The sequence below is a fragment of the Athene cunicularia genome (assembly GCF_003259725.1).
Source record: "Athene cunicularia isolate RWA chromosome 11 unlocalized genomic scaffold, athCun1 chr11_part2, whole genome shotgun sequence".
NCBI lineage: Eukaryota > Metazoa > Chordata > Aves > Strigiformes > Strigidae > Athene > Athene cunicularia.
In genome coordinates this window covers 2,246,341-2,269,196 of record NW_020799114.1, presented here as the reverse complement: position 1 = coordinate 2,269,196, position 22,856 = coordinate 2,246,341, and the positions used below count along the sequence as shown (strand labels likewise).

General features: G+C 38.2%; 1 protein-coding gene across 1 annotated transcript in view; it reads left to right on the top strand.

The window, feature by feature from the left end:
- BANP (BTG3 associated nuclear protein) overlaps positions 1 to 22,856 on the top strand; it is a 138,331-nt gene that overhangs the window by 41,548 nt on the left and 73,927 nt on the right. The window contains exons 7-8 of the mRNA XM_026857117.1: positions 11,932 to 12,099; positions 21,947 to 22,077. Of these exons, the coding sequence (XP_026712918.1) occupies positions 11,932 to 12,099; positions 21,947 to 22,077 (299 nt within the window). The remainder of the gene's footprint in view (positions 1 to 11,931; positions 12,100 to 21,946; positions 22,078 to 22,856) is intronic.

The window sequence follows — 22,856 nt, the reverse complement described above, 5'->3', positions numbered from 1 at the left end:
TCACTGGAAATACTACTTGCCAACATTTTCTTCTCCTAGTAATAAATACCATGGACTGTAGCTCTTTGGAAATAAAGATTTGCTTCAGCCTCTTCCTTTGAGGACTGTGGTGTTCTTAGATGCTGTGGTGCATTTCTCCTCAAGTGCCAGGTCATGGCTTAGAGGTAGGACAGAATTCATTTTACAGTTTTGAAACTTTGAGTATAAGCAGGCAAGAATTTGCCCGGTTCTGCAGCATCATGCCTCTGGCAGATAGGGGAGTCGAAGCAGGTTCTCCTGAGCTGTGTGCTATTCAAAACATCCACTCAATTCCACCAAGAGGACCATTTCCATCTGACAGTGTCAGAAAAGCTGTGTTGTGATTCATTCTGAAGGCCCTGAGAATGGTGATAATTGTTGGAGAACGACTTGGGAAGAGAGGAGGGAGAGTTTGCAGAGGTGTTGAACTATCTCATCCTCAAGAAGAGAGCGAGAAGCAAAGCCTGAGACTTCAGCACATCTTTAAATGCAAAGAAGAGAAAGAAAGCATTTCTGCTGTGCTTTTCTCATACCCCCAAAGCATTAATTTTTTTGTGTGCAGCACCCTTGGGAAAGGCCTTGTGATGCAGCGGTGCTGCTTTTTTTCAAACGTGTTGTCTTCCTCGGAGCTGCAAAAGTCTGGCTCCAGTTCCAAATGGCTGCTTCTTTGTGAATCAATTAAATGCTGCCACATGGAGGGAAGTGATAACCTCTTTTGAGGCTAGGCAAGAAGATAATGCGAGAACCCATTGAGTTTATCTCAGCACCGCAGTTCTCATAAATGGCATCAATGCTGGCACTTGCTTACTGACTTTATGTAAGCACTCTAATTTAATGCTGGCTGTTGTTTCCTTCTTTCCTGGGCACTTATGTTTATTTCAATTACTTTCCTGGCCAGTTACTGTTTAATAAACTGAAATAAAGGCAGCAGTTTGGGGAAATAAAATAAATTGTTGGCAGTGGGTTTTCTCTCTCCTTCTCACACTTCTCTTGTTCTTGCATTATACAAGCGATGAATTTAATTTTCCATTCTTGAACGTAAGCAGCTGCTTAGCCTGTCAGTCGCAACTGTGCATGTAACTTGATTGTGCATGATGTGCTGTCAGGCATCTGCGAGTTCGTAGGCTCTACAGAAAGAAGAAAAGTAATACATTAGGTCACTTGGACCATCTCTCTCCAGCTGATGCGCAGTTGTTCCATCCTGTCAATACTTTTCCGCTTTGGCCAGACTTATTTAAAGTACGTGCTGAAGTGTGCTGGTCCTCGCTTCTTGAGAGGCAGCTAAAAACATTCAGATAAGTCTCAAGTGTGAAAGCACTTTTCTCAGTGGCTTTAAGTGTTCCTTTGAGAGTGTATCATGAAAAAAAGGGGCAAATTGTGTAATTTGTAAGAAAGATTTGCTCATTGGGAAAGTTACTGCTACAAGTATGGTAACTGAATTGAAGGAGTGCTGTTCTGTTCTAATGAAAATCAAGGGTGTCTTGAGTGGATTTCAGAAGTTTTTACATATTCATGTATTAACAAGCCCCCAAACCTCATGTCAACAAGAAGAATTGGAACATTTATAATCAATGTGTTGAGTGTGATGTTCAAGGATCACCTTTATCAGTACTGAAGATCCATCCAAACTGTGAAGTTACAAGTGAAGTAAAAGGCTCTTTGTATCACGGTTGTACTAATCACTTGTTTTCTTTGGGCTGATTCCTCCATGCGTGGAACTTCTCCAGTGTTATGACTGTCTGCAGGGTAGGTACTCCAGTGTGCAGTTGTGGTGTCCCTTTAGGGCCTAATTCAGAAGGATGCAGCGTGTGCTTTACTCTCACCAGCTGCAGGGGAGGCTGGTGGTTACCCAGTATCACTCAGGCTCAGTCCCTGCATAAATAAAATATCCTAATGAACTTCCAATGGACTCCAGACAAGAAATATTTTCTTTACCGATGAAGGCCTATAAATGTCAAAATTGAACTTTCATGGTGTGGTTTTAGAAGACGTGAAGAGTCTCTAAGAAAGTATTTAATCCCTGACATTTTGGGAGGAAAAGCGGCTCGGCTACCAAACACAGATTGATCCGCGCGAAAATAATGTACATTCATCTGGAAAACTCATTGCTGCACGCAAGGAGAGCTGTGATTTCACAAAATGTCGTAAACGGAATTCCAGAAAGTTGCATAGCTTTTCCTTTCCTGGCTTTGAACTTTCTTTTCTCCATTTCACAAGGGTTAAAAAGTGAAGTGAGGAGATGCCTCAAGCTGACTGCAAGTAAAATGTAAATAAATTCCCGCAGCGTTCAGGTTTCTGTCGTGCCAGTCCTTTCCAAACCCACAAGCTCCTTCGGAAGGGGAGAAATTTTCGTTGTTGATTCATAAGTGAGTTTTTCTTGGCGGCACGTGTGGTGGTGTTTGCCATCCAGATGGGCTCCCGAGGCACTGCGGTGAGGGCTTATGTAACGGGATGTCTTGGGGAAGGGGGTGGTTAAAGCAACAACCCTCCTTTTTCCATCGGTTCTGCTGCCGGTTCTGTCAGATCACATTGTGCTGCTGTGTGAAAGACAAACAGCTGTTTAATCAACTTCTCTGTAAAATTGTGGCTATCAAAAATGACCTGATGTGTGGTTTCTGGCAGCGGCTCCTTTAAAATCAGAGGCATTTATTTCGATCAAGCGTTATTACTTCAATTTAGGTGATTCCATTTGTTTTGCGCATCAGACTTTGATTTCAAACAGTAAGTTGATCCTTTGGCAATAAACTCATCATATACTTAGGTATGTTCCATCCCAAAACAGAATGACGTCTGATAAACCTTGTGGGATTGTTTCTCCCAGTGAGTAAAAGAAATAGCAAGATCTTTGCTTGCTGACTGTGATCATAAATAAATGTTCTGACGTTTTGAGTGTGCAAAACTAAAAGGTAAATTTAATTGAAGTCTTCAAAGCATGATATCCTGTAAGTGTGTTTTTATTGTGCAAAAAGAATGTAATAGTTATCATGAGTGTGTTAGGTATTTTATTTGGAAGGTGATAGTTAGTGGTGGGGTAAGTCAAACCAGCGTTGGAATCTGTAGGTCCTACTCTTCATGAAAAGCCATTTCAGATGAAAATGCCTGCACAGTCTGTATGGAAAGCTGCCACTGCAATTTTTAGCTGTACAGCTATAACTATGAAGTATGCAATTTTGCTTTCATACTGAGTCCCAAATGTTGCATGAATGTATGTATTTTGGGGAGGAAATGAAATGTAGGTCTTTTTTTTTTTTTTTTTCAATGTATCTTGTTTTATTTGCTGTGTCTTTTGGATTTTTGCAAGATGTTTTTTTGAGCAAGCAATGTGTTTTCTTTCTAAAATGAGGGAAAAATAGAAGTAAATGTGTGTCATTTGTCCAGTATCATCATAGTGGAGTATCTCTTATGTAACTCTTGAATTGTAGAAAGTCTGTACTGTAGATGACATAGGCTTTTCTGTTTTCGCATTATAAAACCTTTGATTTGGTCTAGAATTATTTTCTTGTGGGGTTGATTCATTTGATGAGTTAGACGCTTCATGTTTGTGATAATTATACTCTGGTTATTAAACTGTTACTCCTATGCAGCTGTTGATATTCTGTCACAATCAGAGACATGTGATCTAAAGATCCCTACGGGAAAGCCTTACGGGCGCTGCTGAACCTGCCGCGTGGAACTCGCTTTGACCAAAGCGTGCAGCCAGGAACATCAAAAATACTTTATTTCTGTAGTGATTAATTCACTCACTTCCATTTCCCAGCGTCTCTCTGGTTCTGCAGTTCTTGCTAACCTTTTGTAGCACTTGGCGTGTGCTGAGAGGGAGTCGGAGACTGAGCAAACACACACATGCACGGATAAAAATGCTGTCGTTTCTTCCCAGAATGGTAAATGTGACGCTCCACTGGATGGCATTATTTGCATGCTTATGGCTGTCTCTTGACGAGTCAAAATAAAACAGGTTCTGCTCTTTGTAAAATAAATAAAAATAGACTGGTTTTCCAGAAAGGTGGCAAAGTGTGTTAGAATGTTAGAACTCCTCTGTTTTAGAAGAGGATATATTGGTAGAATTTGCAGATTCTAGATGCTAATTAATTTTACTTTTTGTTTTTGAAACTTCTCATAGGGTCTTGGAGACCTGCATGGGTCCTTCTAATTTATAGTACAAGGGGATTTAAAATAATTTTTAATTTCATGTTTCTTCTGGTGCTGTGATTTGTTAGAAAGGAAATATTCAAGCACATGTCCTAAATAAATATTAATAAAAGATTTGGACAAATTAACTTTTAATAAAATAATTATATATTAAATATTCTGATAACTGGAAGCTAGCTATTGCTTCTTTTAAGGAACAGTACATTGCTAGAATGAAATCTGAGCTAGATCTGCATATGGGCATCAAGAAGGTGTTTACTTGAGTAACATTTGGTTTCAAAATGCTTTCAATCTTTTAAAATACAACACATTCTATATTTACAGAGAGTAAGAGCAGAGAAAAAGAAACCTCATGCCTTTTGAGTTGTACTGCTTTCTCATAACTTTTTTTTTTTTTTTTTAAAGCCAAACAAACAACCAAACAAAAAAATATCTGGATGTTGAAGACTACATATTTTACCCAAACCAAAAAGACTTTGAGCAATCACTTGTAGAAGGTGAATGGTCTCTTGCGGTAGGCCTTTGACCTGGTATGTTTGAGACAAATGCAAGAAATAAATGCATTTACAGCCATCTGTCCGCATCCACCAAATCATTGGGTCTGCAGCTTCAGATTGACAGAGCTGTAAAGGTTGAAGCAGTGAATAATTCACTTTCACTTTGTGATTTGAAATGTAAGCCTGTACGTGCAAACACTTTTAATGCTGTTTGGTAGATATTTAAAATAAGTTCATTTCTGAAATGTTTCCTCAACACGATAGAGTAATTTGACATTATTGAGGAAAACCTTGCCTGTGATTTCAAATGGTTTAGTGTTCTATTTGCATAGAATTGTAATCAGCAGATTGTCTAAACAGTGTAATTAGCATTTTATAAATAGTTGGTGATTGTGGTTTAACACTTCTGCCTTTCTTTTGATGCCGGTACATCAAAATACACCCTTTTGAGCCCCAGAGGTATTCCTGCCAGACATATTTAATTTGAACTTGGCTTTTTTTTAGGAGCTCAGATGAGAAAACGTTGTAAATTGCTGGTTTTCTTGAAATGACTAAACCATGCAGCTTTCGTGTACATTAGAAAGGAGATTTTCATTCTAAAAGGGAAGCAATGGCTGATAGGATGTTACCTCAACCCATCCTGTTCTTGAACTTGGGGAATTTATGGTAGTCATAGTTTGGGTCAGACGGTGGCTTGGTAATTGTAAGACCTGTGTTACTGGGATTTTGGTAATTGTAAGACCTGTGTTACTGGGATGCTGATAGGCTGCTGTCAGTTCAGTCTGCAGGAATTTATGTTGACATTCTCACAGTTGTCTTGCAAAAGGTATGAAAATACAGTGCTTAGAGTTTGGTTCCTTAATGTGCTGTTGCAGGTATTTATGTAACACCCACATGCTAATGGCATCCGGAAGCCAAGAGAATTATGCAATATGAGCAATACACCCCTGGAAAAAACATTTTTCAGTGTCCTTAAAGTTAGTCCTTATTCCCTAAATTGTCTAATCCTGTGCTGACACACATGATCACACACAGTGAAGACCACTGACGTTTTTCACATCTGGACTGTTTCCTTGAACATGCCTGGCTTTTTCAAGTGTGTTCTTAGTGGTATTTATGCATCTCCTTCCTCTCTTATCATAACAGATTTAATTTTCTTACTGTAGGTAAACAGTTTCTAGGTATTTGTTGTAAAACAGTTGTAAAATTAGCAATTTTTCTGTGTTGTCATAGAGTTAAGACTCTATGCCAACACAGTCTAGTATAGAGTTCATGTTGTCCAAATAGAAAGGGATTGGATTAACATTGAATTTTGAGGTTTATATTTTACTATAACTTGTTTCAGAGTATGCTAAAATAATCTGTTTTCTATGGAATCTGTTTGCAGAAATCCTCTTTAACCATATCTTCTATATCTAGGAAAACAGGGCGTTTCTTTTCTTTAAAAGCTGACAGTTGAAAGTTTCCTGAAAAAGTTCAGATTTTGTGAACTTGATTTTTGCTTGGGTTTTTTTTATATTTCACTGTTTAAAATATTCTAGTTGTTAACAGGTTTAGTAAATACTCCTTTAGGTCTGTGTAGTGCAATAGGATTTCATTGTATTTGAGGCTGTTCGTAAGTACCTCTGAGCATCATTTGTACTCTAACATGTGCTCTCTAGTCTCTAGTAGTCTATAAATTTATAGCTGTTTGAAAGATACGGATGTAATAGTTAAACAAAGGAACTGTTGAAATAAAATGGAAAGCAGAGTAATTGCTTGGTAGCAGAATTTTCCTTCCCTCCTCTGTGTCTCTCCCAAGTTCTTAGCAGCTCCCCCGGTCTCTTTTTGGATGTTGTTTAGCCTGTGGCTGAGGGCAGGGTTACAGGTAGTGATTACCCGGTGACATGACTGATGCTCACAAGCGTGTGACACCAAGGTTCTGCCATCCCGCTGGTCACCAGGTGACTTTTCCTTGAATGACAACGGTGTTGCCCTCCCCTCCTGCATCCCTTTGCCCAAGCCTAAACACTTCTGAGTTTCGGAGGGGGAAACTGCCTCCCAGCTGTGGAGATTGTACACCTCCCTCCCAGCTGTCACACGAGTAAACAATTACTCTTTTAAAAATTGTTTCAATATGGTCAATGCGTGATCATAATTACGTTTGAAGAATTGAAGCCTGAAGGCGCAAGGAGTAACTTCAGAGGTGCTTAATTTTTTTTCCTCCACTGTTCCAATATTTAGTACAGCAGATTTTGTTGTCATATGCTATTCGTTTAATAAAAGGAACTCCAAATGTATGACCCTTCTGTGAAAAAATGTGTTTTGTTAGCCAAACCCCCAAATAATCGCCCCTCTTCATGATTCTGTGCAGGCAGAATCTGAAGCCCTTGTTTTTCATAATATCCATCCATATTCTTGTCAATTAAAAAAAAGAATCTGTTCATCGGTTTAAGCATTTGAAATTTGAATGTGACATCCTGTTGCTGTTTCTCTAGACTTTAACAATTATGTTGGATTTGAAAATGGAAGGAACAGTTAACCAAATCACTTTGGATTACACATTTAATGTAAATATGTCTTTATTTTATACATGTGGCTGTTAAATTCTCTGGTGGTAACACTCTTCCTAATCTTTCAAAATATAACCATCACAGAGGGAAAGTCTGTGCCATCTCAGTATAAAGGGCAGCAAAGGGAGCTCTGCCAAGGGCATGAAAATAATGATTTACCTTTTAATTTTCTAAAGAAACCTGGTATTCATGGAGAGTGGGAATCAGCACAACGTAGCCATCTCCAAGTGCAAGCTATTGACATGAAGTTTGTTTTTTAGGAGGCTGATTTTTGAATGCAGTATCAAGATGGAATATTTCATGTCTGGTTTTGATATTACAAATGTCTTCTCTTTCTCCACAATTTGTTCTTAATTAAATTTCTTTACAATTTAATGTTTTATGTGGATTGTTTCGTCTGCTGACTGACTTCTGACCTTTAAGAAGGAGAGGATTACTTTCTCAGGAACATTGTTTTCCTGGGGTTTTCTTTTTTTCGAATTAGCCCTGATTTTAAAAAACCCAACCCTTTCTCCTTGTATTTTGTAGATTAGATACCCCAAAAGTTTGGGAGCATACAGTCATTTCAGACAGCGTTGCCGACAATCTTTGTGTTTGTACCAGATCATCTTCACTGCATTTCCAGGCTTTTTTTTTTTTTTTTTTCTTTGAACCACAGAAAGATTCATTTTGTAGTGCACAAGAAGCATTCTAGAACGTGTTGTCTCAGTTGTCCTTTTAGTTTTATAGGAACTTTGGCAAAAATGTGCTGTGTTTCTAATGTAGGGTATGGAAGGGCAAAATGTCGTGTGATGCACCTGTTGGATTTTAAAGCTGACTTGAATTTTCCCGATGCCCACATGCCTTCCTCCTAAGCTTTTACTTGGACATTTTTGAACGTTGTTTCTTTCTTGCAAACCAAAGTGATTTGCTCATTGCACGTTTTGGAATAGCTCTTGTTTCTGAATTCTTTGTGCAGACCTTTTTGTCTTCCAAGCTGCTGGTATTATGTATCTGGTCTATAGAAATCAGTCAAGCTCTTGCGATTTATTCAATAAGTGAACTATTTTAAGTCTCTGGTGTGTTTTCATAGAAAGCTTTGTTTAGGAAGTGAGACTCCCAAAGAAAGCAAACTTTGGACCCTTAATGTTTAAAAACAAGCACATCCTTTGTGTTGGATGTTACCGGCAACCATCCATTGTCCTAAATAAAAAGATCACTAAAACCAGTCACCCATCCTTAGATGATCTAAATCCTTTACTTCACTCTTGTGTAAATGCATCTGTCTTCCAAAATACTGTTGTCATTTTGCCAAAGTGCTGAATTATATTGCTGAAGGTATTTTTTAATGTGTTTTTAGCGGGGTTATGTGGCTCATAGATAAGTGTGCTGCTTACAAATGACGATGCTTCATTCTGCTTTGCACTAGCAAATGCTCTGAAAAAAGTCAAATCCCTCCTCACTGAAGTATTGCTGTCCTTTCTAATATGGACTTCCCCAATTTAAATGTCTCATTTGCAGTATCTTGCTTTCTTTAGTGTTCTGCCTTTTTGACTTTTTCTGGTATTTGACATGCTCAGAATGAGACAGCTGAAGGCTCTCCTGCGTGTGATCATTTATGGATAGAGAACAGAAAGTCAGCCCGCTTCAGTTTTCTGATATTGTTTGCATATGGTTTTGGGATGTATCTCTCTGCTACAGGTAAACCATATTTCTAATGTTATGGTGAACTTCTTATCTACTTAAAAAACCACTCCACTGTTGTTAGCATTAAATTTTTCTTCAGTCATCAGTGGGCTGTTACGAAATGTGGTTGCTAAAGACCTGTTCGTAGAATAACATTTTAGATTGTAATACCAACTGGATAGATTTATACATCTGAAATTCATTTAACCTTTATATCGGCTGCCTTTGTACTTAAGGGCTAATTTTTCATGCCTAGTTTGCACATGCAGTTACTGTGACCGAGTATGCAGTTATGGTAAAAATCTGTGCGAACAGCAGGCGTTTTGTCTATACCAGTTTTACGTCTTCAACCACCATAACAGCTAAGTAGGAACTTCATGAATAAGCTAAAAGAAATAAGCATGCCTGGCTCTGAAAAGCGGTGCCTGATGTGTTAGGTCTCCCTAGCCTGAAATCATCTTCTCTGATTCTACCCTGTTTAGCTTGGTACCAGTTTTCCACACTTTCCTCTGGACTCGTGTTCCCTCCATGAAGGTAGTGGCGTCTCTATCCAGTATTCCACGGCCATTCCTTAGCACATTGATTAAATGATAGTTTTTGTCCTCATTAAATAGAAGACGGTCTTTTCCTATCTTCCCTCAACAGAGCGATTTCTGGGATGTTTAATGTCACAGCTCCGGCACTCGTCTTCCTTAAGCTCTTGTCCAACATGGCTTGGGTCTCCTAGTATGAACAGCTCGCTGCACCTGAGACTGTCTTGTCCCAAATAACTTATATCGGCTTTGATTTCTCTTTGAATTAAGTGACATCCAGGAATATCCTGTGGATTACGCTGTAATAGTTAAAAAATTTCTAGCTGGACTCCGTTTCTACAAGAGTTTTCTCTGACCTGCAGTTGATTCAGTCGCTTCTCTAAACAGAGCAGCATACAATGTGAAAGTCATTAAAATGTATTTGTGAATGAAGTATGGATGGTTTTTTCAAAATAACCACAGAGCATGTGACTGTGTTTTATGTAGGACTACACAAGTACTTTTGTATGTACTGACAGCTGAAGTCGTATGAAGAGTTAAAGCACAACTATTTTTATTGGACATTACTGCAAACATTTATAAACCCATTTCTCTGTGTAGTGCATATTAGTAATATATTACACTGAAAAATGTGGTCTCAGTGTTCACAATACAGAATGTGCTTTCCTTTTGCTGACACCCATGGAAAGGAAACTGTTGCACAGCAGCAGATGATAATTTCAGTCCATTTTCCTCCTTTCCTACTCCCACGCCCTTTTTGGAGACATAGTGTAGGGGTTGTAAAGCAATCTCTAAGTTCCCTGCTTGTTGTCACTTGCCACTGAGGAGTCTTGAGCCTTTAAAGCACTTTTTGAACCAGCTTTTTGATGCCAGAGTTTTCCTCCTGTATATTGTCTACTTTATTTCAAATTGCTTTTTGAGCAGGTCTGTAAATTATTTAGAGCATTGGAAACTAAATGTGTTTAAAAACTGATGATGACTTAAGAGATACAGTGCTCCACTTGACTATGTTAGATCAAGTAACCTGCAAATTTCAGTTTCTGAGGACTCTGGGTTCATTTGTAATACAAAGGAAGGTACAAAGCTGTTAGGTTGTGCAGACCTGGAATTTTGCAGCTGTAGGCTTAAATCATTTCTCTTACAAGAGCAGACCGTAGCCTTTTTGTAAGACTATACAACAGCTTAAGCAAGTACCTCACAGCATCAGGACCCTATTTGAGAGTAAGGTTGAAAACCCAGTAGGTTGAAAAGATTATTTTACTTTGCAGGGTTTGAAAAGCAACTGATACCGAAAGGAAAATAAGAATCTTAAAGATATCCTTCAAGCATAGTCATGTTGAGCAAAAGGATATTTTACAGCTCTGGGTTGTTTTTTTAACTGCAGTATTGCACATTTAATCTGGAAAGTTTAGAAGTACTGAAGCTTTAAAGAATGTTAAATGTTCAGATAGTTCTGTTTTAACTCACAGGTTTTGAACCTTTGGGTTTAATTTTTCAAGTGTTTTTTCTGCAGTCGTGAGGTTTATAAATGTCTCTTAACATACAGCGAAATGCTCTCAACTCTTGATGCTTTAAGCAAAATATAAATCACTCTGAAGCTTACACTGAAATGGTAAAAGTATGTAGCAATGAGGAGTACCTTGAAACAGCTGACAATGCACAACACATTTCCCTCCCAGTTTTAAAGCCATTTGTCCAGATGTTGAAGCCAGTATTTCTTGTCATACCTGAAATAGTCTTTTTGCTCCCTCTGTTTCTTGTATAATGAGGTTTCCCCTTTGGGTGCAGAGGTTGCACATCTGTAAAACCAGGTTGAACCTGGTTTGAGCTGACAGCAGGACTCAAATCTGTACGAACTTTGTATCGAAATATTCGGTTTGACTCACGAGTCAACGTGTTTATATAACAGTTTGACAACTTAGCACCAAATTCTGGAATGTGCATAACGTGGCTCTTTAAATGACTTAATACTAGTAGGAATATTTTCAGAAGATTCTGATTTTTGTATTGCATTGTTATTGGATTCTGATTAATTTTGAACCAAGCTTTAAAAATAGAGGTGTTTTTTATAGGGAGCTTTATATGCCTTCGTAGTTATCAGACTTACACATATTGTGGGGCACCATCAGTGAGAACTAAAGTTTTATCCAGTTTTGGCTTTGGAGTGCTGGATCCTTCTGTTGGTGACTGCTGCACAGCTTGAATGTAATAGTGCACTTCCCCTGGATAGAAATGGAGATTTGAACATTTCATAGACTGCTGACATTTAAAAATATGTCTGTGCATATGTGTTTTAAATATACTGCGAATGTGTATGATGACTTAATTTTGTGAATAGCTGTTGAAATGGCATCACTGTTTTTTGTAATGTCATTGTATTCCTTTAGGCACTGTCAAGCGTGAGTGCAGTTCTAAAATTTTCAGAGTTGCTTTATGCTGTGTGTGTCATCTGTACATTTTCCTGAAAATAAGGATTTATGTTGATTTTTTTCACCCCTTTTGTCTTTCTAATTGCAGGTCACCTATTTTACAAATTTGGGATCACAGAATCTGACTGGTATCGGATCAAGCAAAGCATAGACTCCAAATGCCGAACAGCTTGGAGGAGGAAACAGCGAGGACAGAGTCTTGCTGTGAAAAGCTTTTCCAGGCGAACACCTTCATCATCATCTTACAGTGGTTCAGGTAAAAAACCAAAACAAATCCCAACAGAAGTGGAAACTTAGAGTAACAATGCCATTTGTTTTTCAATATACCCAGAAATTATTTTGATCTTAAGTTATATTTACAACAGGTGCATGTAGTACCCATAAACAGGAATGTTTTTGTGTAACAGAGATAAATGGAGAAACAACATTCTTCACAATTGAATTTTTTGGAGTGGATTTTTATATTATTGCTTTTTTTTTTTTTTGAAGAACCGTTTATTGTTGGCAAAGAGGCCCCTCAGTTACAGTGTATGGATGTCTGCAGTGCTCCTCAGGGAGTGTATCCACGTAGTAAGTGAAACCAACCCTTTGTAGTTAAATCACCTTGGGCCCTCAGTGCAAGCCAACCACCTCCTGGTACATTTGGAGTCCTCAGCCTCATAGGACCTGTACCAAAGTAGATCCCTGGTAGGATGAGCTTCTAATCCTGTTTCATCTACAAATTGCAGTCGTGCCTCCTGGTTGCAGTGAATTAATGATCCTAGAAAGAAAGTGAGATGTGTGTGTGTTCACAAAGAGGAAGAGGGAGAAGGGAGTCTGTCTCTAAAACAGCAGTGAAATCCAGATTTGCCAGAAATGAAAGTGTAGTATATTCCAGAGTGTGAGAGATTGGCTTGGTTGATTTGTGTGTTGTCTGAATGCCTGGCTTTACTGAGATGTCCATCCACATGTGTTAACTGAAAAAATTCAGCACGTGCAGCTTCATGCCATCATTTTTTTTTTTTACCGTGTTCAGTATTTTGTGTAGAAAGTCAAAATGTTTCTGCAGCTGATTTTCGTAAGAGGAATCAAGTGAATAAATCTCCACAGTGTGTTCGCACCATTTAGTAGGGTGTGCTAAATTTTGTTCCTGAAGTATGTTCCTCTGAAGAAATTAAATATGTTGAAGGTGATTCTGTATTTCCATATAGGTATGTAGGCATGAATAGTAATAGCAAATGAAAAATACTGACCTAAGAAGTGTTCTCATAGGACATTTCTGGCTCATGCTTTTAATATAAAACAGTGTTATGGGACATTTGTACATCATATATTAAAAACAGTGTTTTGGAAGTGGGCCCAAAGAAAAGGAAGTAAGTTTATTTGCCTGCATAAAATTTTTGGTTGCATGTTAACACTAACCACTGTATCTCATGCAAAGAATGCCAAAATCTGCTTTCAATGGAAAATTTTATGTGCTGGAACTGGGAATCCTATCCAAAATTCTCAAATTAAAACAACTAATCAACGTAATGATAACCATAAGCCATATATGTTGATGGGATTTTTATTTTCAGTCTCTTAGCAATTGGTATTTTAGAATAAAAATGTAGTAGTAAGTGGATATTATGGGCCTGTGCTCATTGGACCATACTCCTTGACTGTTGTTGAGATTTATTATTAAAAAAATAATAATCTTTAATCTCCTGGTCTGGAGATTTGGGGAGACTGGTGTAGAAATGTAAAACACAGACTCAAGCTCAGTGAATTCTTTCTTCAGAAGGCCATAAGATAATAAGTTTTGGTGGGGTTTTTCTGTTGTGGTCAAGCTGAAAACTCATTTCAGGTGCCTTTGTACCCATAGAACAATTTACTCCCAAATCAAGTTAGTGGAATTGGGGGAAAAAATTAGCCCTTGGGATTTCAGCAGCTTGCTCTCTGGGTGTGAACAGTCACTCCTGATCTGGTTCTGCAAGGGGTTCTGTGCCCAGGCTGGCTCATTGAGCTGGATTTGAGTGGCTGCCTTTGGTACATCCATCTCCAGGATTCCCCCAGCGGGTTTTATGCCACCTGGGTCTCCTGCTGAACAGGTTATCTCATCGCCCATGTCCCCTGGATAGCAAACAGATACTGTCCTTACAAAGATGTCTTTGGTCCTGAAGATGATGAAGGTCAGCTGAGGCATCTTGGCATGTCACTGGCAGGACTCTCTAGACTGTGCAGCCAAAAGTAGAGTACAGGCAATCACATTAACAGCTGCCTTTGGTAACGGTATGTGAAAATGTTCCCCTGGATTCAGAGTCTTTTGTTAATTTTCTTTAAAATATTGCTCTTACTCAGAAAGTCATTGGCATCATTTTCTAGGAGGCTGTAAAGATGTTAGATGAATTCACCACTGCATTTGCACCCACTGTGAAAAAGCTCTTAGAAAAAGAGACTGCTTTGCAGAATGAGGTGGTCCTTTGAAAAACTTAATTTGTGTTCCCAAATCAGGCGGGAGTGGTATTTCACCTCAAGCAAGGTGAGGAGGTATGAGGGAAAACAGGAGAGCGGGTTGAGAGCCTGAATGAGTATATACGGCAAAGAAAGATGAGAAAAGATGCAAAGAAAAATGTAGATTCACACAGGTTTAAAAAGGTAACTTTTACATGACAGGGCTGTAATTCCAGCACTCTGTGCAGGTAACTTCACGAACCACTCAGACTTTGTCTTTGTGGTTTGACATCCCTGGAACCCCTCAATGGAATTACAGCGTCATAATTCACAGGCATCTGTTCCTTATTATACACACTGTATAGTGGATATAGCAGAATTCCTGCTGCCAGCTAGCAGGAAAGAGAAGTAATATTTCACAGCTCTGAAGTAAAGGAGGTCTGTATTTCACAGTTATGACAACATAGCTGTCAAATATGGCTTTTTAAAGTGTTACATATGAACCCAGACAGTTTTTATGGTAGCATTTGTTTCAGGGGGCAATTTAAGGTGAGCCTTGAATGGTCTGAAATTCAGCTACTTGAGAAACTGTCTTTCCCACTATTGTTAGTTAGAGCTATTAAGATCAGCTTCTAGGTGCTTTATGTCAGGTCTCCACCCTGGTGTGGTTGCTGCTGGCTGCAGAATAATACCTGTTTGGTGTCACTGAGTAATATTGCTCCGTGTCACTTCACATACAACAGGCATTTGACTTGTTTAGTCTAGTGGGCAGAATGTAGGAGCTGCTTCTCACAAAAGATATAATAATAAAAATAAAGGCTCTGAAAAGATTGTGAATATCTACTGTGCCGTGTTTACACTGGAGGGTGTGGGATACACAGCATAGTTTCTTCTGTAGTGTCCTCTGAGCTGTTCTGAGGAGCTCTGGCTGTGGCTCCACTCGTTTAATATAATATGACTTCTATTCTAAGAAGGTGGAATTATTTAGTTTGATCGGGAAATTTAGTAGAGCTGGTCAGGTGAGGTCACTGAGCACCTTAAGGTAAGCGTGGCAGGTTCTCCGATAGCTCGGACACAACTCTGGCATTGCACACTTTCAGTAGGAAAACACTTGCATATCTTGAAAACAAGCACTTCAGATTATGCCACATGGGGGGAAAATTTACACACACCCCCCTTTTACCTGCTTAAACATGGTAAACCTAAGCTATTTGTGGAAGTGCTTAAACCCACTGTTTCTTATCTGAATGATAATTTCTCTGGGAAGTTTTAGGGCTTACCCTAGAAGATACTCTTGTCGTCTTCAGAAACTTCTGAAGATCCACTGTTACTATTAACAGATGCCCCGAGTAGTTGTGTAGTATCCCAGTGTTTGCCATTCAGCTGAGCTGTTGGGAAAACATCATTAAGAGCTTTAAATATGATTTAAATACTCTTGAGCATGAATGAGTGAACACCACGTTCCCTGTGTGAACTTTTCCCAGAGTTTGGGTTTTCCATTTCTGAGCTTGTAATTTTAGTGTTTCATTATCAAAATTGTGACCAAGAGGTGCAACAAACAGAAAGACTCGAATCCAAAACTGGCGTGTTTGATTGGCTCAAAGTAATATTTTTCATCAGCTATCTCTAGGAGCTGATAATAGCTCCTGATAGCTTTCTGTTATGTTGCAGTATAATAATACATGCTTCAATCAGCAGAAATTTATTGGCACTTTCTTCAAGTATTACAAAGGAGCACCGTTTTCTGATGGGTTACGGAATAGTTTCTTAAATTCTGGTATGCTAAAAGTCTAGAATAGCTTAGTAGTTTCTGTTTGGCAGTGAAAATTGTTGAACATCTCTACGTATCATTAAAACCAATATTTTTGTTAGTCCTGAAATAGTCTCAAATCAGCGTGGTCACTGCCCTCCTGGACATCTTCCCCTAGGAATTAGGAGACTTGCTTTTCCAGAGCTGTTTTTAAGCAGCAATTATTTTGCCTCACTTAAGAAAAAAATAAAAATACCAGCCTGAAACTCACCTGCCTGTGACCTGACTTTGATTTCTCTGGCTCTGAGGAATCTTGAGGGGGGTTGAACACAGTAACAGGTTACCCAGGGAAGCTGCAGAGACACCATCCCTGGAGCCAGTCCAAATCCCCCTGGCCACAGTCCAGAGCGCCCGGTGCTGGTTGCCCGTGCTTGGAGAAAGGGCATTGGATCAGGTGATCTCCAGAGGTCGCTTCCAACCTCACCCGTTCTGTGATTTCTGTCATTTTTTTTTTTTTTATGAGTTATTGCTCACATAATAACTAATTTGGAATTATTTACATCTAAAGCAGATTGCTCTTCTTGAGCTTCATCCTTATGTACTTGTTGAACATGTCAAAACTTTTAGGCTTTTTCTGCTTGTTGTGCATAAAAGTTTATGTAGCACATGGCTTTGATTTGAGTCATGATAACAGATTTCCTCTCTCCTCTGTTTATCATATGGAAAAATTAGCTCTGCAAATGACATAGAAAAGCAGGAGCCTGAGCTCATAGTCCTTACGTAGCCTTACAAGTTTTTTGGCATTTTAATTTCATGATAGTGTTTAAGTGTTAAGAGCTCAAGAGGAATTGATCTGCAGACAAAAACGTGTCTAAGGAAGCTGGTAGGAAAATATGAATGAATGTCTTTTCTGTCCTTCACCCCCAAAGAAATTAATTGAGATTGTTCTACACTTAATTGACTCTGCAGCTTTACGGTAGCCACAAGATTTATGGGTTGCATAAAGCCGTTGTAGCAGACTGTTATATTTAGGCAGAAGTTGGTTTTCCATATTTTATCTGGCTCTTCTGTTTGAAGCTGTTGCCTTTTGTTGGAATTGAGGTATTAATTGCAGTGGTTTGCTCAGCTCTTCTCAGAGCCAACACTTAATGTGTGTTTTTCTCTTTTTTTTTTTTCTTTCCTGACAAGTCGTACACATGGCTGCCATGATAATTTAACTAGATATTCTTTTTTAAAATGTTAGCAGTCTACGGAGGGAAGGCAGTGGGAAATGAGGTTTTTGGGGAGGAGGATTAATTGAAGAGTGCTTTCTCTCTTTCTTTTAATTTCTCTTAAGATTGTTAAAGCTGTTATCACAGTTTTCCATGTTGGAATTTTTAATTAGTTCTATGACTTTGGGATTTATATGTAGATTTAGGCTGAAGTGCTTAGCCTGTGCTGAGATGTCACACATAAAAATGGATGTACAGCCAAATCTTCAAAGCTGTTCTGCAAAATTGGAGGCATTTAGCACTGGATGAGTCAGGTTGAGATAATAGTTTACAGTGTACAGTTTTACTTCTATTAATTGTTCAGTAATGGTGTTTTCCCCGCTTTTTGTTTTTGAGGACTGCTTTGCTACATCTGGCCATTAACCTTTCCTTGCTGGGACTACACATCAAGGAAGCAGGAAAATATGTGCTAGTTTGTAAGCAGAAGTGTGAGGCTGCAAGGCCTGTATGCTAGGAGAACAGTTTCGAATAACACCACATAAGGAGACTAAGCATGAATCCCCTCTGCCACAGAATCTGTACCCCCTACATTTCCCACCAACACGCGAAGCCCAGTGTTCAACTGATAAATATGAAATAGAATAGGAGAGAATTAGAAAATACCAAAGGTTTTTGCCCTTGAAGTGGACTATTTTAAAAGTGATTTTCGTTGAGAATTAAGCACATATTCTTAAAACGGTTACAAATTACATTTGTCTGACAAGTTTAATCTTTCTTGGCAATGTTTGAGGAAGACAAGCTTCGAGAAATGTGACAGAAGGAACTGCTTCATGAGGTGGTTTTGCCAACTCTTGAACGTTCCTCTGAGAAGACAGACTCAAGCTAAATTTTCTTTAACTTGCAAGCATATGCAGTAAACAAACAGAAAATGTAAAAGGTCCCATTTCAACTTGGGAGGAAGAAATATTTCAGCAGTTGGGTTTTGATTTCCTCTATATCACAACTTAATCACCTGTGGAATGGTCAGTGCAACATCTTGCGTTCTGTGGGTGGCTCCGGAGCTGTTCCATCTGGCGGAAGGTGCTTTGGGAATACCATGGGTAACGTGCTCTGTAGTAGCACTGCATGAGCTGTTCGGTTCGTGGCAAAGTGCCCCTTTGTAGCTAGTGCAAGGGGAAAATTTCAAAGCAAGAGTTCAGCTGTATAGCTTCTCGGTGCCAGGGATTCTCTAATATATCAAAGTTGTAAATGTGAGGCTAGATAGTTTACATGATAGTGATTTATAACTGTTGACATATCCTCTATTCAAGCTGTGTGCTATTCATGTTTGTGTTTGTTTTTAATGGGGAATGTTTAAAAATGGATAAATATTAACTTTTGTCTGGTCAGAGATTTAGAGGGGAAAAACAATACTTATAAAGGATGTTTTGTTTTTAGACACTGTTGAATCCTCTCTCTTCTTTCTCCCTGAGAAGTAAAAAAAACCCCACCAAAATCCAACAAAAAAAAGAAAGAAAACCCAACTGTGGTTGTTGCAGTGAAGCCAGACTGAATCTATTTATAAGTGACCATAGGAGGTGGACAGTGTGATTGCATTCAGTCTGTGTCTTCCATTCCCACCTCTGAGAAGTGTAATCATTTCTGGCATCTGTGAAGCAAAAGACGGTTTACAAATAAAGGCTTTTGGACTTTACAGTTAAAAATATATATTTACATGCACATACTGAAATACTTTATCTGCTGCAGCTCTTATTTCTTTGATACTGTTTTATTCCAGAACTTTCTTAATCAGACAATACTTATAATTGCACCTTGGTGTTTTCTTAGAAGTACAGCATTGCAGATTGTGTAATGGTAAGTGTAAGCTACAGGAAGGGTACTGCTGGAAGGTTATTAAATCTGTAAGTGAAACAAGTCTTACCTTGTTTGTGTCCCAAGTCGTTTCACTGTTTGTGTGTATTTATTTACATTTGCACTATATATGTTGGAGCAAAGGAGTTACATATGTATGCGTATGTGTGTCTATACACCCACAAATGAAGGATTATCTATTGGGACACTATGGTCTGACTAGAAGTTGAGTTGGAACTCAAACTCAGCTGTTGAGTTACACAGTGAGAGGCTGGGAAGCGAGGTGGAAAGGCAAAATCACAATGGAATGGACTAGTGGTAGCCTGGAAGAAGCAAGGTGAATTACAGTGGGCTTTCTTAGCTGTTTAGCATCCTAACAAAATGCTATTTGTAAAATAAATAAAATACAGAAAATGAACTGCATAAAATGCTATTAGGACTGAAGTAATGGAAATGAGAGAAAAAGTGAAAGACAAAGAGGCTTAAGTTAAACCATCTTTCTAGAATACCTGTTACTTTCAGTGACCATGCCAAAGCCACTGGCAGCAGAAGGCATGAGCTAGTATCAGAATTTGAACAAATGACAGAGTTATTTGGTTGACAGTGCAGTTTCTCATACTAGGTACAGGACTTTCCTTCCAACTGTGATTTGTTAATCCCATCCAGAATTCTGTACAACAAACTTCCGTTGTGCAACAATGCAGGAAACACTGGAATTGCACAGTAAGCAGCGGGACTATAGTTAAGAAATTATAAACATTCTGCAGTTACCTACAAGTCAAATGTGAAGTATTAAATATGTATGTCCAGTAGACAGCAAAAACATGAACTTGTTGTGTTCTGCTCAGTTACTTGCGTAAGTGTTCTGCTTGTAGTTACGTATTTGCAGATTGTTAACATAATTAGAGCTGTCTAGTGGAATTGTTAAGCAACTAAACTTTTCAACAAATAAATAAATACTAGCTTGGTGGTTTTGAGTTAGTTTCCAATTCCCGTGTGTAGACTTAAAACTCAAAGGAGGCAGGATAAAAAAAGCCCAAATGCATGATTTTATTAAAGAAAATGTACATTAAAATATTTGTATGAGTGGGTAAAGCTCATTCTCGCAAAACTAACATTTTCTTTTCAGTATAAATCTTCGATTATTAAGTAGAGATGTTAAAATTTTATGGAAGGTGGCTTCCTACTGCGTTGGTTCAAAAAAAACCCACCATCATTTTAAAAATGAAAATATATCAGCCATCAGTCCGCTCCGAGTAGGATGAGGCCTATCTAGTGCTTATTTAAGCAATACAAAAAATCTTGTGAGGAAATGATCTATAATGGGAGTAGAGTGACACTGTTTCTTAAATATTTTCATTATAGTTTCCGGTACTTGGACAGCTGGAAAGCCCTATAGTGTTGAATGCTACTACATGTTAATGTTTGTTACATTAACTCGTAGCATAAAAGTAATTGTCAGAGCAATAAATGATTTAGATTGTAAAGCACTTTATGCTTCAGAGATTTCATTCAATGTATTTTTGTGGCACAGCAAAAGAAAAATGTTACCATTGTTTATGGGAGTACTGTATAAGAAAAGTATTTCTTCAAATACATTATTCTAAAGGCCCTTGATGACAGTCCTGTTCTCCAAGATGTCTCAAATAAAAGGAAGAAAATGGAAATGGATGCTGAATCTTAGTGTGATACTAGTATGATATTGGGACATTTTAATTTTATTTTTTTTTTTCTAGCAATGTGTACTTGAACTTGTCAAATTTGCTGCAAAAGTATAATTGATTGATAACCCCATTTTTTTCCCCAGTTCCTACGAGGATATATGGTATCTAGCGATGCATTTACCTGCTAGCAGTGTCTTAACCTGTAGGAGGACTCAAACACAGCATTAGTTTCTGGTCCTTTGTATTCCACTTCACCCTTTCAGTACAGAATTATTGACATTATTAGTCTCTTGGTATCACTGACAATAAATACATAAAACCCTCATGCTTAAAAAAGAAAAAGTCTTTTGTGCTAAAAATAAATTAAAATTCTTTTTACTTGCCTTTTGCATCTTGCATTTATAAGAATCCTTTTTCTGCAGCTGGAAACCCTAGAATTGAATCTATGATACGTCTCCTCATGCAGGTTGTTATCCTCTTGAAATCATGCAATGGTTTTTCTGGTGCCTGTCTCTGTTATCTCTTTATCTGGAGATAAAGCCCAGGTGTCTTCCTTCTTGTAGGGGCATTTTCAGAAGGCCTGACTTTGCAGTGTGAGGTAGTGTTTAAATTCACTTAAGAAATAAACCTGCCCTTTTGAGGTTAAAAAAAAATAAAATAAATTACAGGCTGATGTGTGTCAGTATGAATTATAGATGATAGATCTTGAAAAACAACTATCCCTGTTGTTGATAGTTGTTTTTAATGTGAATGTTTAATATGAATTAAAGATGATGGATCTTGAAAAACAACTATCCATGATTTATATGAAAACTTCACTTTCCAGGATGAGTTTTCAGATGTGTCCTGGCTGTGGTGGTGGCAGTAAGTTCTCAGCTACACTGCTGCACCAAAATGTCAAAGTGCTTAGGACATGCTCGTGGGGTTTTGCTGTGATACGACTTCTGCAGTTGCAGAATCTTTAATCTATTTTCAAAAGATGCTATTTAAACATATACTTTCTCAGAGACAAAACAGCCTTTGGAACTCCTTTGGAATTTGTAGCACATCTACAGGTGAGCAGTGAATATGCATAAGAATATTAATGTATAAATGACTTGCATCTACTTCTGACTGCATTTGTTTTCCACGGTTTTTGTATGCATTGTTGCGTGGCCACTGGCATGAGATACATATAATAAAGCTGGATTTTTGTCTGTCTTTTTTTTTTTTCAGAGGGTTCGCAGAGTTCAGTTTCAGCTTCTAATGAGATCCAGCAGAACCAGCCACAGGCACTACACTATGCACTAGCCAATGCTCAGCAGGTTCAGATCCACCAAATAGGAGAAGATGGACAAGTCCAAGTAGTATGTACTCAACTTTTTTCTAAATGATTCCATTTAAACAATCTAGGATATTGCAAAGTTTGCTTCAGTTGAAATGTAACTTTTTTTTTATTTTTAAAAAGTGACCTCTCATCACTTCTTAAGCATGATTTTCAGAAAACAAACATTGGAGGCTTATGAAAAAAGTTTTAGTTAGCTGGCAGAAATCTTCCTGCAGGATTTGCTAATGCCGTTGTTGCAAATAAATGCACATTCATTACTGGATGTAGAATTGACTAGTCTCTGCCTGGCCATTTGCTTGCACTTGTCATAATAATAATAGCAGATCTGCTAAGTGTATGATTGATGTTTCAGAAGTAGTTCTAGCTATGACTTTCAAAACAAGAATGCAGTTATTTATTTATTTGCATTTAAAAAACCTGCATTCTCAGGCATTTTTGAACATCTGTTAGCTGAATCCTTTACATGTGTATTCATTTAGATACATGTATACAAGTAAAAGTTATAAATATTGACATTTTTTAAGCCTGAGACTCCTACCATAACTCAGTCCATGATTATTTTTATATGTGGTTTTAGTGTACTCTGAAAAAACTCACCTTGGCTTTAGTTCCCGTGTGCCACAGTTGGACTACAAGGATTGTTTTAAATTCAAATTTTACAAAAAAGTAAAAGAAAATAATGAAATAATGGCTTGTGTGGCATTTCTGATGTGCCGCGTTCAGAAATAGCAAATTATATCTACACACAGTCTTTTGTTGTAGAAACCTGACAAATTAACGTGCCAAATCTGTCTGCCG